Here is a 16,370-nt window from a genome sequence, read left to right as displayed (position 1 = left end):
GGGTGTTTAAAAGGAAGTCATCCTCGACAGGTTCCGAGTGTAGCGACACATTATGGAACTCTGCTGCCCTAGCTACCACCTGTGAATACGCTGTGCTGTCCTCTGGTGGTGAGGGCTTGGAAGGATACGCCTCCGGACTGTTGTCGGACACTGGGGCGTCGTATAGGTCCCAAGCGTCCTGGTCATCTTGGCTCATGGTGGTGTGAGCCGGTGAGTGTGACGGAGTCTGTGCCGGTGATATGTGAGTTACAGGTGGAGGAGAGGGTGGCGGAGTTACCTTCTTCACCACTTTTGTTTGTGGTGCTTGTTCCTGTGTTTGGAACTCAAGTCTCCTTTTTCTCCTAATAGGGGGAAGGGTGCTGATCTTCCCTGTTCCACTCTGTATAAAGATCCGCTTTTGAGTGTGGTCCACTTCAGTGGATTGTAACTCGTCCTCGAATCTATGTCTGCGCAATTGAGAGGACAGTGATTGCTCCTCTGAATAGGAGCTGGTAGTTGGCTCGGTTGCCGGTCGTTTCGGCACCGAAACTATGTCCTTACTCGTTTTCGGCTCCGAGGCGACTTTTCTCTTTTTTGGAGTCGAAACTTCTCGGCGTCGATCCTCCTCGGTGCCGCTGTCTCTGCGTCGAGCAGCTTCGGCTCCGCTGTCTCGGCGTCGATCTTTGTCGGCAGCACTTTCTCAGTCCCGAGATTGCTGCGTGCCTGTGTCTCGACCCGAGTCAGACGATCTCGGCACTAGTTCGGCCTTTTTCGGTGCTGATGGGCGGTCACCGACTATGGGTTGAGCCATGGCCTGTTGGCAGTGGCGTCCCCTGGGCCTCGTCTGTTTTCTTGTGTGCTGGCTTCGACGTCTTACTCACTGTTTCGTGGACGTCGAATTCCTCCGAGTCCGATTCATGGATAGAGAAGGCTTCCTCTTCTTCTCCTTGTTCCTCGAACTCTCGGTGTCCTGTCGGCGTGGACGCCATCTGTAATCTTCTGGCTTGCCGGTCACAGAGCGTTTTTCGGGATCGAAACGCACGACAGGCCTCACAAGTTTTTTCCTTGTGCTCGGGCGACAGGCACAGGTTACAGACCAAATGTTGGTCTGTATATGGGTATTTGTTGTGGCATTTAGGACAGAATCGGAACGGGGTCCGTTCCATCAGCTTCGATGTTACACGCGGTCGGGCTGACCAGGCCCCGACGGGGGATCGAAATTACCCCGAAGGGCTACCGGAGCTCTTCACGATTCGATTCGGTGTCGATTCTATCTAACCCGATCCCGAACGCAACAATACCGACGTAATTTTCCGAATTTTTAACTATCTTTCCGTTCCGAAACCCGGAGCGAAAAGGAACACGTCCGAACCAGATGGCGGAAAGAAAACAATCGAAGATGGAGTCGACGCCCATGCGCAATGGAAGCAAAAGAGGAGGAGTCCCTCGGTCTTGTGACTCGAAAGACTTCTTCGAAGAAAAACAACTTGTAACACTCCGACCCAACACCAGATGGCGGGCTATGCACAACATGTGTATCTGCAGCTACACATGCCATCGAACATATATATATATATATATATATATATATATATATATATATATATAAAAAAACATAGGCTTTCGGCCACTTCACATTGGAGCCCACGCATGCAGTGAACAACCTTTGCGCACAGCAATGTTTTTAAAAATCGTGTCAGTAGTGAACAGATACTTAACGGACAACTATTCTTAGCGGCCTTCACATCAGATGATTAGTCACAATTGGATTCTCAGTTCATGTACATATACTCTCCAGCATAAAACTGAAGGAATAACAATTCTAATATAAGTTACAACAAATAAATTCCCATTCTTTGGTGACACTTTTCTGGTATAAAGGGGTTTTGTGCACATTATTTTCCCCAATACTCTTGTGTTGGAAAAATTTAAATCACCATGTGGATACCAGCACACAACACGAAGCAACAAGGTCAATGGATAAGAACGTTACGCGAAGAGCCATTCTCTAGACAAACCCACGTGAGTATAGAAAAGGCCATAGCTTCTTACATTATCTTGGTAAGACAGATGTTTGGCTTCTGAGCTAATTGCTTAAATATATGGGGAAAAAGGACAAACTTGAAGCTATAATTTATCAGCATGTTGTCTAGATTCACACATGTTGAATATCCCTAGAACACATCTGCAGAAATATCCAGAATCTTATTTAGTGATCTGCAGATTGGAAATGCCAACCAAAAATGGTGATGTATCAGCCCAATTTACAACCTATGTGGCCTTCACACTCTAAATAAGGCTATGGAGGAAATCACCACTTTTTTAGTGGATGTTTCACATTCACCAAATTCTAAAGAAGGCCTTAGAGACTTTTAGACTATCCCCATTGATAGGGTTACGGCTTAGGTTTGAACATCAAGAGGGTGTTAAAACTCTCCACTCTTTCTACTGCACACAAACAGTCCAAAATATTTTTGTCTGAGCTGGAACATATAATTTAACTAGGTCAGTACATTATAATGTGGATGGGTAGGGTTGCAGTCAAAGTCTGACATTCTCCAACACGAACTTGACAAAGCAGATGTCACTGCAGGAATGCTTACACTGATGAATGAACTTTTACATTAACTCTGAGTTTGAAAGAGAAATTGAACAAATGTAATTTCCTGAGCCCTGGCCTAAAGCCAGAATGCTTGCAGAAAGCAAGAGTTGACTGCCCCGTCGTAGAATTGCACAGTTCAGCAAGAGATGGTGTCCAAGACTACCAGTGTAGCCACCTTGACACTTGGCCGAGTAAGCACTGAGACATACCAAGGAAATGCAATTGTGCAGTTACTTACAAAACATAATGGAAGAACCCATTAAACCTCTACTATAAGTCAATGACTATCCCCATTTACTCCATAACCAATAAGAGCTACTGAAAAAACCCAGCATGAGTGCAAAAGTGGGTATGGTATGCAGTGGGGATTACTGAAATCCAGGGCCCTCACCGAGTCATTACTGAAAGCTTGGGACCAAATCTGCTATGATTTTTTAATTTCTTAAGCAGTCACAGATCCCCAGAGAAGGCTTTGCGGACCCCGAGGGGTCACTGGATCCCAGGTTGGGAACCACTGATCTAAAGCTTAACTGATTTAACACATTCACACAAAAACTATGCATGGGTTCCCACTGACAGTAGCCATCTGGAACAAGTGGATTTTAATACTTTGACATCAGTGAGCCTTATCAATATGCCCTTCATAGAAGCCAATATTTAACAGAATAGGGATTGGTCCTTTTAAGGCTCATGGGAGAGGGATCGATATATTAAAACCAAAAAAAAAATCATAATAATGATGGAATAACTATTTTAACTAATGGGACACCAGGCTCTCTTGTTTGTACTGACTAAAAAATGTCTGAAATAACACAAAGTAACTTCTGAATGCACATTGTTTTGATTCCTTGTGTAGTTTAATTAATGCTTGATTTGTGGCAATTAGGGGGTCTTTTTATTCTGTTTACCTAGAAGTCAAGGCATTTTATTCACAAATGTGTTTTGGATACTGGCCAACAAAAGAAGCCACTCCTCCCTTGAAGACATAGGAGTGGGCTCTCCAACCTTTTCTGTAATGTCAGCTACTACTGGATCAGTGAAATATATTGCGAGCTACTAAAGGCTAAGAAACCTGTGCATTGTTACCAGATGCCCTCATGCCCATCTTAATTGACTAAGTCTAATGTTCAGAGCCAGATACTATGGTTTGAGCAAAATACTAGGGGCACTATGTAGGGCTGTGATCTCTATCAGTGAGAGTGTGGTCTTTAGGGATATATGAACATTTATGTGTATGAAATGGGATATAGGTGTAAGGGTGACAGACTACCATGTACCTGTGGCGCAGGCCATACCTTTCGCCATATGTGACACTGTTACATGTATAAACCAAGCATACAACCATGGTTCTTTTAAATGGACGAAATTTAAAGTGCAGAAATATGTTCTACAAAAATGTTCAGGACATGGAACATTTTGCTGCACTTTAAATTTCTTCCACTTAAAATAATGGCTGTATTTTTCACCTATAAATATAGCACTGTCGAGAAAATTAAACTGATGAGTTAACTTTGTTTACATGGTTTCCATAAAACTCATCATTTAAATTCCTCCCGTTTCCAAGAGTCGCATTTACAAACACCAGGTATTTTGCTCCCAGTAACCTGTAGTCATGGTGCTATATTTATAAAAGAAAAATATATGTTTAAATGGGAGGAATTTTAAGGGAAGAAACATGCTTCATAAGACACTGTGGAGAAAGACATTAAGACTTAATGTTTGATTTAAAAAAACTGTTTACTTTAAAGGTATTTCATTTAAACAATGATTTTTCAGTTCTAAATATGGCACAGTATCTACTGGCCACTAGGAGCAAAAGGCCTGCTATTTGTACATGCGACACTTAAATGGGAGAAAATTAAAACTAAAGAGGTAATGATTAAGGTAACTTTTCATTTTAATTTTCTCCAATTTAAAAGCATTCAGAAACAATTTTGCTTTCATTCTCCAAAATTAAGTTGACAAGGACTATTATTTTAGGGTTAAATACTTCGGCTTTTCACCTCCATGCCACAGCCTGGCCCATAAATCTGACTGAGCACTGCTCATTATCGGGTTCTGGTATCTAAAGCCTGATGATAATAAAGTAAAGTAAACACAGCCTTCCCTTAACTTTAAAAGGAAAAATGCGACACAGGACATAGTCACCTGGAATATGCCTATTGAGATTATGTAAAACCAATTAAAATAAGATTAGAAATAAATTATCCAATCAGCATTACATTATAAAAATCTGACCAGCTATAAAATTCGAGCCATTAGGAGTCTCAACTAGAATTTAGAAGCACGTTTTTCCTATTCATTGAATAATCATATAGCAAAAAACGATCTTTGAAGTACTACCTTCCAATCTGGACAACCAACAGAAGACTCTTAAATTGGGTGTTACCTGGTAGCAATCAGAGGGTAGCTTTGGGATGGTGATGCCCAAGCATCTTTTGTCCATGGCATACAATCATAAAGAAGCATGTCCTTCTCCGTTACAGCCATCACAGTAGCCCTCCACTGCTGCAGTCCTCCATCCGGTTTCACCTGAAAACGAAAATATTTTATTAGAAGTAGGGCAGCACCTAGCCTTGAATAAGCTTGCAATTAGCACCTTGCACTTTTATAAGGCCAGCAACCTAACCAGAGGTATACTTGTAATTGGCAGTGGCCTTTGCTCTTCAATGAAGCAAGTGGTCTGTAAGCGTTTAAGATGTTGTCTGGCAGGTAATTTGTTTCTTAGGCAACATTGCTTTAAGAGTTCCACCACCACAACAGATGCAATAAGGAATACATCGGCATGAAAGTTACAGGGATGCGGTGTAGACAGACTGCATGGAGACAGAGAAATTCTGAATATAAATACTCAACCATGTTATGTGGTACATGAAGCTTACTCTGGCTTGACGTAGCAGATGTCCAACATGGAAAGTATGATGTCACATGACTTGTCACACCCACAAATATTGAAGTGTAGTTGCTGGTATTGCACCGAGGTGTACCTCAATTTAGGTAGTGTGTGTGTGTGAAAGGTTGGTGTGAGACATCCTATTCCTTATTAATGCATTATTCTATGTAATTTGAATTACATGAGTACAGACAACACCTGCTGGGCTAGAGTGGGGTTGTTTCCATGTCACATTATTGTACAATGTCAAGGATTAGTTTCTCGCTATTAGCTAGAAATATCAGATCACAAACAAGAACGTTACTTTCCTGTCACCCCCAACCTGTTTCTGTTGTAGCTTTAATACTATGCATACTGTTAGACTTTACATCCTTGGCGTGGTCTCCCTGAACCTTTTTGCCTCTGTTTCCCAGGTTGTTGATGTGTGCTGAGCTCTGATTTTGCTGTTTTTATTACTCTGGGCACTTTACCACTGCTAACCAGTGCTAAAGTGCAAGTGCTCTTGTTTAAAATGTGTACGTAATTGGTTCTCCATGATTGGCATATTTGTTTTACTGTTAAGTCCCTAGTAAAGTGCACTAGAGGTGCCCAGGGCCTGTAAATCAAATGTTACTAGTGGGCCTGCAGCACTGGTTGTGCCACCCACACAAGTAACCCTGTAATCATGTCTCAGACCTACCACTGCAGTGTCGTCGTGTGTAATTTTACACTGTAAATTCGACTTGGCAAGTGTACCCACTTGCCAGGCCTAAACCTTCCCTTTTCTTACATGTAAGGCACCCCTAAGGTAGGCACTAGGTAGCCCCAAGGGCAGGGTGCAGTGTATGGATAAGGTAGTACATATAGTAATGTGGTTTATATGTCCTGACAGTGAAATACTGCCAACTTCGTTTTTCACAGTTGCAAGGCATGTCTCTCTCATAGGATAATATGGGGGCTACCTTTAAATATGATTAAAGTGTAGATTCCCATAGAGAGTAGATGGACATGTGGAGTTTGGGGTCCCTGAACTCACAATTTAAAAATACATCTTTTAGTAAAGTTGATTTTAAGATTGTGCGTTTGAAAATGCCACTTTTAGAAAGTGAGCATTTTCTTGCTTATACCATTCTGTTACTCTGCCGTGTTTGTGGATTCCCTGTCTGGGTCAGTTTGACAGTTGGGTTGTTTTTCACCTCACACTAGACAGTGAAACAAAGGGAGCTGGGGTGTAACCTGCATTTCCTGATTAGCCATCTCTGCTAGGAGGGAGGGGTGGACTGGTCACTCATCTGAAAGGACTGTGCCTGCCTCTGACAATGCAGACTCCAACCCCCTGGTGTGTGTCTGAGGCCTTGCCTAGGCAAGGCAGGATTTCACAAGTAGGTGTGAGTCCCCTTTGAAGAAAGGTGACTTCAAAGACTAAAATGGGTATAAGAAGGGCACCCAAATCTACAGACTTGAGAAACACTTCTGGAACCAAGAGGAACCTCTGCCTGGAGAAGAGCTGATAGCTGAGGAAGATGTGCTGCCCTGCCTGTGACTGTGCTTTGTGGAGCTTTCCTGCAGTGCTGCTTCTGCCAGAGTAAGAGGGCAAAGACTGGACTTTGTGTGCCTTCCATCTTGTGGAGAAATCTCCAAGGGCTTGATTTTAGAGGTTGCCTCCTGTTGTTTGAAGTCTCAGGGACAGCAAAGACTTCTCTCTGCCAGAACCTGGAGTCTCTGGAGAGACTCCTGCTCTGACAAGTGGTGCCCTATCCAGTCCCTGGGCCCTTGAAAGGAAAGCTGGTGGAAATCCAAGGAAACCGACTTCGGACGACTCCAGACAGACGCCGCTGCTGAATCCGGTAACGCAGCCTGCGCCCGATGCCGTGACCCTCGCTGGAACAAGACGGTCTTCGCAGGCCCGACCCCGCTGAAGTCCGCGACTCCGTAGAAGTCACCGCACCACGTCATGACCGACGCCGCTCGAAGTGTGTGGATTCAACATTTCACACAGACGCCGCGATCCCCGACTTCGCGCATCGGCTTATTTTCACTCTTCACCAAAGGTACTGTACTTGGGGGTCTACACGACTCCGTGTCCGGCGCCGCTGGTGTCTGGTTGTTGGGAACGACTCCGTCACAACGCCGTGTTAACATCTCATCGAAGCATTTTTGTTTCTAAGCGCTATTTTTGAGTTTAATCTTTAAAAATTCATAACTTGACTTGTGTATGTCTGATTTTTGTCGTTTTGGTCTTGTTTTGTTTAGATAAATATTTCCTATTTTTCTAAACCGGTGTTGTATCATTTTGTAGTGTTTTCATTAAGTTACTGTGTGTGATGGTACAAATACTTTACACCTAGCACTCTGAGGTTAAGCCTACTGCTCTGCCAAGCTACCAAGGGGGTAAGCAGGGGTTATCTGAGGGTGATTCTCTTTTACCCTGACTAGAGTGAGGGTCCTTGCTTGAACAGGGGGTAACCGGACTGTCAACCAAAGACCCCATTTCTAACATTGGTGATCAGAGGTTGGGATTGGACTTGTATTTGTACTTGACATACAGTAATTAAGTGTACACTACTGTTTGAGTTCAGACCACTACGTGACCACATACTACCAGTCTTGTGATTTTTGTTTTTTTTCCCATTTGGACTGTTTTTGCTCTGCATTCAGTTTCTTTTTTCGCTGATCCTGTGATTGACTTTTCTGGAACTTCATTTTGGAACTTGTTTTCTGCATTTGGAACTTTGCACTCTTTTTAACCTTTCATCATGTCTCTACTTGGAGATGCATCAGTTGGAGCTGACTTTGACCTTGAGAAATTGGAGAGTTATACCAAAGCTCAGTTGAAGCAGTTCTGTAAAGGTTTTGACTGTCCCATTAAGAGCTCATCCAGGAAGGAGGAGCTGCAAAAGGCGCTGATGGCCTGGGTGACAGCCAAGAGCACTGAAGGGCACACAGAGGATGAGGGAGATGAGGAGGATGAGGAAGAGGGTTCAGTACACAATGGTATTGTGGGTGAGCCTGTTATGTCCAGGGAGGTGGTCTCCAGGGCAGGTAGCAGTGTCTCATCCAAGGGTCTGACACCCGAGGAGTTACAGGACAGACAGGGAGTACCAATTGGAGCAGAGGAGGCTAGCCCTTGAGGAGAGGAAGCTAGCAATGGCTCATGAGCTTAGCTTGAGAGAGATGGATCATAGAAGCCAGTCCAGTAGAGATGGTGGCAGCAATCCCAAAAGACCTTGTGAGGGATTATAAGAGGGAGGATGATATCTACTTGTGGTTCAAGGGTTATGAGTCAGCTCTCCACATGAACCTGGTCCCTGAAGCTCATTGGGGGCAGCCCTGTGGAAGCATTTTGAGGCAGAGGGGAGGGACACACTGACAGCCTTAGGGGATGCTCAATATCTCACCTACCCTATCATGAAGGAGGCCTTACTCACCAGGTATGGTCTCACCACTGAGCAGTACAAGGAGAAGTTTAGATCCTACAAGAGAAAGGAATCCCAAACATGGTTGGAATGTGTTGATTCTTTTTGCAGGTCACTGGATGGTTGGGTGAAGTGCAGTAAGGTAAACACGTATGAGGGGATTTACAATTTAATTGCTTGGGAGCACTTGTACAGTTTATGTTTTCCAGAGCTGCGCCAGCACCTCATTGACAGCAAGCTGACTGACCCCAGGAAGCTTGCGCAGGAAGCGGACCGTTGGGAGAGCACCAGGGTCCAAAAGAGGTATGGGGGAGACCACGCCAAGGGTGGGCAGGGTCCCTCTCAGAAGAAAGGGGAGGGTAGGGCAAACAGGGGAAAGTTCTCTAAAGGGCCCCAAACTGATTCCCAGGGTAAGGATTTCCAGCCCCCCAGTGAAAAGAAGCCATGGTTGTCCAAAGGGAAGCCAGTGGCAGGTGGTCCCCCACGTAAGTGCTATGCATGTGACCAGGTGGGTCATGTGAGGGGGGGGGGGGGGGCCCAAATGCCCCAAAAGTACACCAGCACCCACTGGTGCACCGTCCCAGGGTTTGGCCAGTGTAGCGCTTGGGGAGGAGTTGGTTTCAGGTGGGTGGGAACCAGCAGAAATGACCCTTGTCTCACTAGGGGACAGTGAGATGGTCCAGAGAAACCTAGTGCCTGATAACACTAAGAAGTAGAGGCAATGGGTGACCATCAATGGACAGAGGGTAGAGGCTCTGAGAGACACAGGAGCCAGTGAGACTACAGTGAGGAGTAACCTGGTGTCTGAAGAGCAGATTGATCCCCAGGTACTTCACCAAGTAGTTGCAGTAGACAACTTTGAGCGCCTCTGCAGAGTGGCGCAGGTTCCCTTTGAATTGGGGGGGAGGGGGGGGGGGGGGTCTCAGGTTCCTGGAAAGTAGCTGTGAGTCCAACCATGCCTGTTGATTGTTTGCTAGGTAACGACCTGGAGGATTCCCCTTGGAAAGAGGTGGAACACAGGTCTCACTTGGCGATGTTGGGTCTGCCTGGGTGGGTATGCGTATCCACCCGGTCTATGGCAGCCAATCAGGGTAGTCAAGAGCCCCTGGAGCCTGAAACAGTGGCCCAGGGGACCGCCAAGAAGAGGAAGGGCAGGGGGCACGGGAAACCGGCCCCCGAAGTTCCCACAGTCCGGGAGGAGGCGGAACCGGAGGGTGATGCCCCGGAACCTACAGGGGAGCAGGTGGCTGAACTGGGGAGGTCCCTGAGCTCTCACAGTGGCAGCAGGAAGGGGGACCCACCAGGGAAGCGTTCTGCACAGCGCAGAAGGAGAGCCCTACTCTTGAGGGACTGCAGCAGCAGGCTGCAGCCCAGGCGGCTGGTGAGGCGCCAGGTACTCACCTGATATATTGGGAGGATGGCCTCCTGTATAGTGAGCCTAAGGTTCCTGAGCCTGGGTCAGCACGTATGCTGGTGGTACCCCAGTGCTTCAGGGCCTTCCTACTGGGTTTGGCTCATGATGTGCCTTTGGCAGGACATCTAGGGCAGGACAAGACCTATAAGAGGCTTGTCTCCCACTTTTACTGGCCCTTGATGCACAAGCAGTCAGCTGCTTATTGTAGGTCTGGTCAGACTTGTCAGGCAAGTGGCAAGAGTTGGGGGAAATGCAAAGCTCCCCTCCAACCTTTACCTGTAGTCAGTACTCCCTATGAAAGGGTAGGAATTGACATTGTGGGGCCTCTGGATCCCAAGACAGCCATGGGCAACAGGTTCATCCTGGTCTTGGTGAACCACGCCACACGTTACCCAGAAGCCATTCCTCTAAGGACGGTCACTGCCCCGTGGTGGGACGTGCCTTGATGGGAGTTTTTACCCGCATGGGGTTCCCCAAGGAAGTGGTATCTGATAGAGGTACAAACTTCATATCTACTTATATGAAGTCTCTGTGGAAGGTGTGTGGGGTAACCTACAAGTTCACCACCCCTTACCACCCCCAAAGTAATGGTCTGGTTGAGAGATTCAACCGCACCTTGAAAGGCATGATTCAGGGCCTGTCAGAGCCCTTGAGGCGTAAGTGGGACGTCCTCTTGCCATGCCTTCTGTTCGCTTACAGGTAGGTGCCTCAAAAGGGACTTGGCTTTAGCCCCTTCGAGCTCATCTATGGCCACCCTGTGAGGGGACCGCTCAGTCTGGTGAAGGAGGCTTTGGAGAAAGCTCCTAGTAAACCACCCCATGATGTATTTAGCTACATGATGGCACTAAGAAACCAGACTGCCCGCTTCAGGAGTCTCGCTCAGGAGAACCTGGAAGCAAGCCAGGAGGATATGAAACGGTGGTACGACCAGAATGCCACTCTGGTTGAGTTTCAGCCTGGACAAAAAGTGTGGGTCATGGCACCAGTGGAGCCTAGGGCTCTCCAAGATAAGTGGACTGGGCCTTTTGAGGTGGTGGAAAGAAAGAGCGAGGTCACCTATCTGGTAGACTTGCAATCCCCCAGGAACCCTTTGAGAGTCCTACATATCAACCGCCTCAAACTACACTGAGCGAACTGAGCTATCCATGCTCCTAGCGACAGATGCCGGGGTGGAGGAAGAGAGTGAGTCTCTTCCCAACCTCCTGTCTGCAGGAGAGAAAGATGGGTCTGTGGAGGGAGTGATCCTCTCCCCCTCCCTGACTGAGGAACAGCAGAGGGACTGTCGCCATGTGTTGGGACAGTTCGCCTCGCTGTTTTCCCTGATCCCAGGAGTCACACACCTGTGCACACATGATGTGGACACTGTGGACAGTACACCTGTTAAACATAAGGTTTACAGGGTGACTGACAGGGTCAGGGCTTGCATTAAGGAGGAAGTCTCCAAAATGTTAACCCTAGGGGTTATTGAGCACTCCAGCAGTCCTTGGGCCAGCCCAGTGGTCTTGGTCCCAAAGGCTGCTGCTCCTGGTGCCACTCCGGAACTTAGGTTCTGTGTGGATTACCGGGGTCTCAATGCGGTCAGCAAGACTGAGGCACACCCCATCCCCCGAGCTGATGAGCTCTTCGATCGGTTAGGAGCTGCCAAGTACCTCAGTACGTTTGATTTAACATCTGGGTACTGGCAGATTGCCTTAGCTGAGGGGGCAAAGGAGAGGTCAGCATTCTCTACCCCAGATGGGCACTTCCACTTCAACGTGATGCCCTTTGGGATGAAGAATGCCCCTGCCACCTTTCAGAGGTTGGTCAACCAGGTGTTGGCAGGACTGGATGAGTTCAGTGCCGCCTACCTGGATGACATTGCTGTGTTTAGTTCCACATGGGAGGACCACCTGCAACACCTCTGGAGAGTGTTAGTGGCCCTGCAGAAGGCAGGCCTCACTATTAAGGCGAGCAAGTGCCAAATAGGGCAGGGTTCTGTGGTGTACTTAGGACACCAGGTGGGGAGTGGCCAGGTGGCACCCCTACAGCTTAAGATTGACACAATTCTGGCTTGGGAGCCTCCCAAGACCCAGACTAAAGTGAGAGCCTTTTTAGGTCTCACAGGATATTACCGGAGGTTTGTTAGGGGATATGGTACCATCATTACCCCCTTAATTGAGTTGACTTCTAAGAAGCAACCCAAGAAAGTGATCTGGACAGAGGCTTGCCAGAACGCTTTTGATGCCCTGAAGGCTGCCATGTGCACAGCACCTGTGCGGCAGGCACCTGACTACTCCAAGGAGTTTGTTGTGCAAACAGACACCTCAGAGCATGGTATTGGAGCAGTACTCTCACAGCTTAATGAAGAGGGCCTAGATCAACCCGTAGCCTTCATTAGCAGGAGGTTACTACCCAGGGAACGTAGGTGGAGTGCCATAGAACGTGAAGGGATTGCTGTGGTCTGGGCACTGAAGAAGCTAAGACCCTACTTGTTTGGGACTCACTTCCGAGTTCAGACCGACTACGGGCCCCTCAGATGGTTAATGCAGATGAGGGGTGAGAATCCAAAACTGTTGAGGTGGTCCATTTCCCTACAGGGGATGGACTTTACGGTGGAACATCGTCCTGGTACAGAGCACGCCAATGCTGATGGTCTGTCCAGGTTCTTCCGCCTTAGTGATGAGAACTCCCATGAGGTTGGGTAGTTGCTCCCCACTTTTAGCTGGGGGGGGGGACACGTGTTAGACTTTTCATCCTTGGCGTGGTCTCCCTTAACCTTTTCGCCTCTGTTCCCCAGGTTGTTGATGTGTGCTGGACTGATTTTGCTGTTTTTATTACTCTGGGCACTTTACCACTGCTAACCAGTGCTAAAGTGCAAGTGCTCCTGTTTAAAATGTGTACGTAATTGGTTCTCCATGATTGGCATATTTTTTTTTACTGTTAAGTCCCTAGTAAAGTGCACTAGAGGTGCCCAGGGCCTGTAAATCAAATGTTACTAGTGGGCCTGCAGCACTGGTTGTGCCACCCACACAAGTAACCGGGTAATCATGTCTCAGACCTGCCGCTGCAGTGTCGGTGTGTGTATTTTTACACTGTAAATTCGACTTGGCAAGTGTACCCACTTGCCAGGCCTAAACCTTCCCTTTTATTACATGTAAGGCACCACTAAGGTAGGCCCTAGGTAGCCCCAAGGGCAGGGTGCAGTGTATGGATAAGGTAGGACATATAGTAATGTGGTTTATATGTCCTGACAGTGAAATACTGCCAACTTCGTTTTTCACTGTTGCAAGGCCTGTCTCTCTCATAGGATAATATGGGGGCTACCTTTAAATATGATTAAAGTGTAGATTCCCCTAGAGAGTAGATGGACATGTGGAGTTTGGGGTCCCTGAACTCACAATTTAAAAATACATATTTTAGTAAAGTTGATTTTAAGATTGTGCGTTTGAAAATGCCACTTTTAGAAAGTGAGCATTTTCTTGCTTAAACCATTCTGTGAGTCTGCCGTGTTTGTGGATTCCCTGTCTGGGTCAGTTTGACAGTTGGGTTGTTTTTCACCTCACACCAGACAGTAACACAAAGGTAGCTGGGGTGTAACCTGCATTTCCTGATTAGCCATCTCTGCTAGGAGGGAGGGGTGGAGTGGTCACTCATCTGAAAGGACTGTGCCTGCCTCTGACAATGCAGACTCCAACCCCCTGGTGTGTGTCTGAGGCCTTGCCTAGGCAAAGGCAGGATTTCACAAGTATGTGTGAGTCCCCTTTGAAGAAAGGTGACTTCAAAGACTAAAATGGGTATAAGAAGGGCACCCAAATCTACAGATTTGAGAAACACTTCTGGAACCAAGAGGAACCTCTGCCTGGAGAAGAGCTGATAGCTGAGGAAGAAGTGCTGCCCTGCCTGTGACTGTGCTTTGTGGAGCTTTCCTGCAGTGCTGCTTCTGCCAGAGTAAGAGGGCAAAGACTGGACTTTGTGTGCCTTCCATCTTGTGAAGAAATCTCCAAGGGCTTTATTTTAGAGCTTGCCTCCTGTTGTTTGAAGTCTCAGGGACAGCAAAGACTTCTCTCTGCCAGCACCTGGAGTCTCTGGAGAGACTCCTGCTCTGACACGTGGTGCCCTATCCAGTCCCTGGGCCCTTGAAAGGAAAGCTGGTGGAAATCCAAAGAAACCGACTTCGGACGACTCCAGACAGACGCTGCTGCTGAATCCGGTAACGCTGCCTGCACCAGACGCCGTGACCCTCGCTGGAACGCGACGCTCTTCGCAGGCCCGACCCCGCTGCAGCCCCGCGACTCCGTAGAAGTCGCCGCACCACGTCATGACCGACGCCGCTCGAAGTGTGTGGATTCAACATTTCGCGCAGACACTGCGATCCCCGACTTCGCGCATCGGCTTGTTTTCACTCTTCACCAAAGGTACTGTACTTGGGGGTCTACACGACTCCGTGTCCGGCGCCGCTGGTGTCGGCTTGTTGGGAACGACTCCGTCACGACGCCGTGTTAACATCTCATCGAAGCATTTTTGTTTCTAAGCGCTATTTTTAAGTTTAATCTTTAAAAATTCATAACTTGACTTGTGTATGTCGGATTTTTTCGTTTTGGTCTTGTTTTGTTTACATAAATATTTCCTATTTTTCTAAACCGGTGTTGTGTCATTTTGTAGTGTTTTCATTAAGTTACTGTGTGTGTTGGTACAAATACTTTACACCTAGCACTCTAAGGTTAAGCCTACTGCTCTGCCAAGCTACCAAGGGGGTAAGCAGGGGTTAGCTGAGGGTGATTCTCTTTTACCCTGACTAGAGTGAGGGTCCTTGCTTGAACAGGGGGTAACCTGACTGTCAACCAAAGACCCCATTTCTAACACATACACAATGACATCTAATTTCTGGTATGGAAATATGCAGCTCTGTTTCTTTTTCAAGTCTGTCAGCTGTGACCATGACTAGAATGGCTTCTCCCTTGATCACCATTATCCTCAAAATATATTGTGAGACAAACACCACTTTGAATATTTATTTAGGTGGTAATTTTTCGATCTCAACTGTTGTACAAAAAGACATAAAAGGTGGTATGTGGCACAGCGAAGGTAGTTAACAGTCCTGAGCAACTGATTGTTGTAATATGCAAATTGTTGTTATGTTATTCAACTATACCTAGCAGATATAAAACAAAAACGTGTTACAGAAGCAAAAGGCTGACATACAAGTATAAAAATTTACAATTTTGACTTCTAGTTATCTTTGCCTGGCGAGGTGATATGGATCAGATGTGAATCTACCACATAAGCAAGTTGCAAACCAATGGTTATAGGCGAGTAACGTCCCCACTTGCAACATGCATTAGATTGTACATTTGCGTGCTGTAGACAAGACTGTGTACCTCACCTCTATCAATTCGTGCAAACTAACACAAATGTGAAAAAGAGTCTCCTAAATCCCTGAAAGAGGCCTAGATCTGCCTAATGTAAGCATCCGTATTTCAGATCACATTTTTGGATGCCAGAGACTGGAGGTCTGAAATACACATTCAATAAGGATGACAAACCAACCATGTGGATCCTTTATTCCCAAAAGGTCAATGTGTGATGATAAAGGGCACTAATATACAAACGGAGTGTCCTGCCTTGCGAGATCGAGAACACGTGCTGCCAAGCAGTGCCTCTGAATCTATCTGAATCTATGCCTAAATCTATCTGAATCCATCTGAATCGATCTCAGGCAGGAGCTACAGAGCCGCACCCACGTTCAAATTAATGAAAGGCAAATGACAAATCCAAGATATGTAAGGCATATATCTGCTTGTCTGTGGCTCGAAGAAAAACGAACCTTGCATACTTCAGTAGTCTGACTCACTGTGACTGTGAAGACAAGACGCTCCTAGCACTGAAACCACTACTGAGTAGGGATGTAGCCACATATATTGACACCGTCAAACTGCCCTGTCATTTTAGTGGGCAAACTTGAGATTGAAAGCCTACACCTTCATTGACAATGGTTGCACTGAAGGCTTTGAAAAGAGATTAAAGATGGCGAGTAAGAGCTAGTGGACTCAAAGGGGATCCATTCACTCTTAACTGGGCAGAGCTGCAGGAACAGAATCTTGTGCTTTT

The 16,370-nt window shown here is 46.7% G+C and overlaps 1 protein-coding gene across 1 annotated transcript in view; it reads right to left on the bottom strand.

The window, feature by feature from the left end:
* Positions 1-16,370, bottom strand: part of SNTB2 (syntrophin beta 2) — a 370,606-nt gene that overhangs the window by 140,490 nt on the left and 213,746 nt on the right. Inside the window, exon 4 of the mRNA XM_069218297.1 lies at positions 4,971-5,113. Within this exon, the coding sequence (XP_069074398.1) occupies positions 4,971-5,113 (143 nt within the window). The remainder of the gene's footprint in view (positions 1-4,970; positions 5,114-16,370) is intronic.

Source organism: Pleurodeles waltl, chromosome 12 (assembly GCF_031143425.1).
Source record: "Pleurodeles waltl isolate 20211129_DDA chromosome 12, aPleWal1.hap1.20221129, whole genome shotgun sequence".
Taxonomy (NCBI): Eukaryota; Metazoa; Chordata; class Amphibia; order Caudata; family Salamandridae; genus Pleurodeles; species Pleurodeles waltl.
This window is presented reverse-complemented; position numbering and strand designations above follow the sequence as displayed.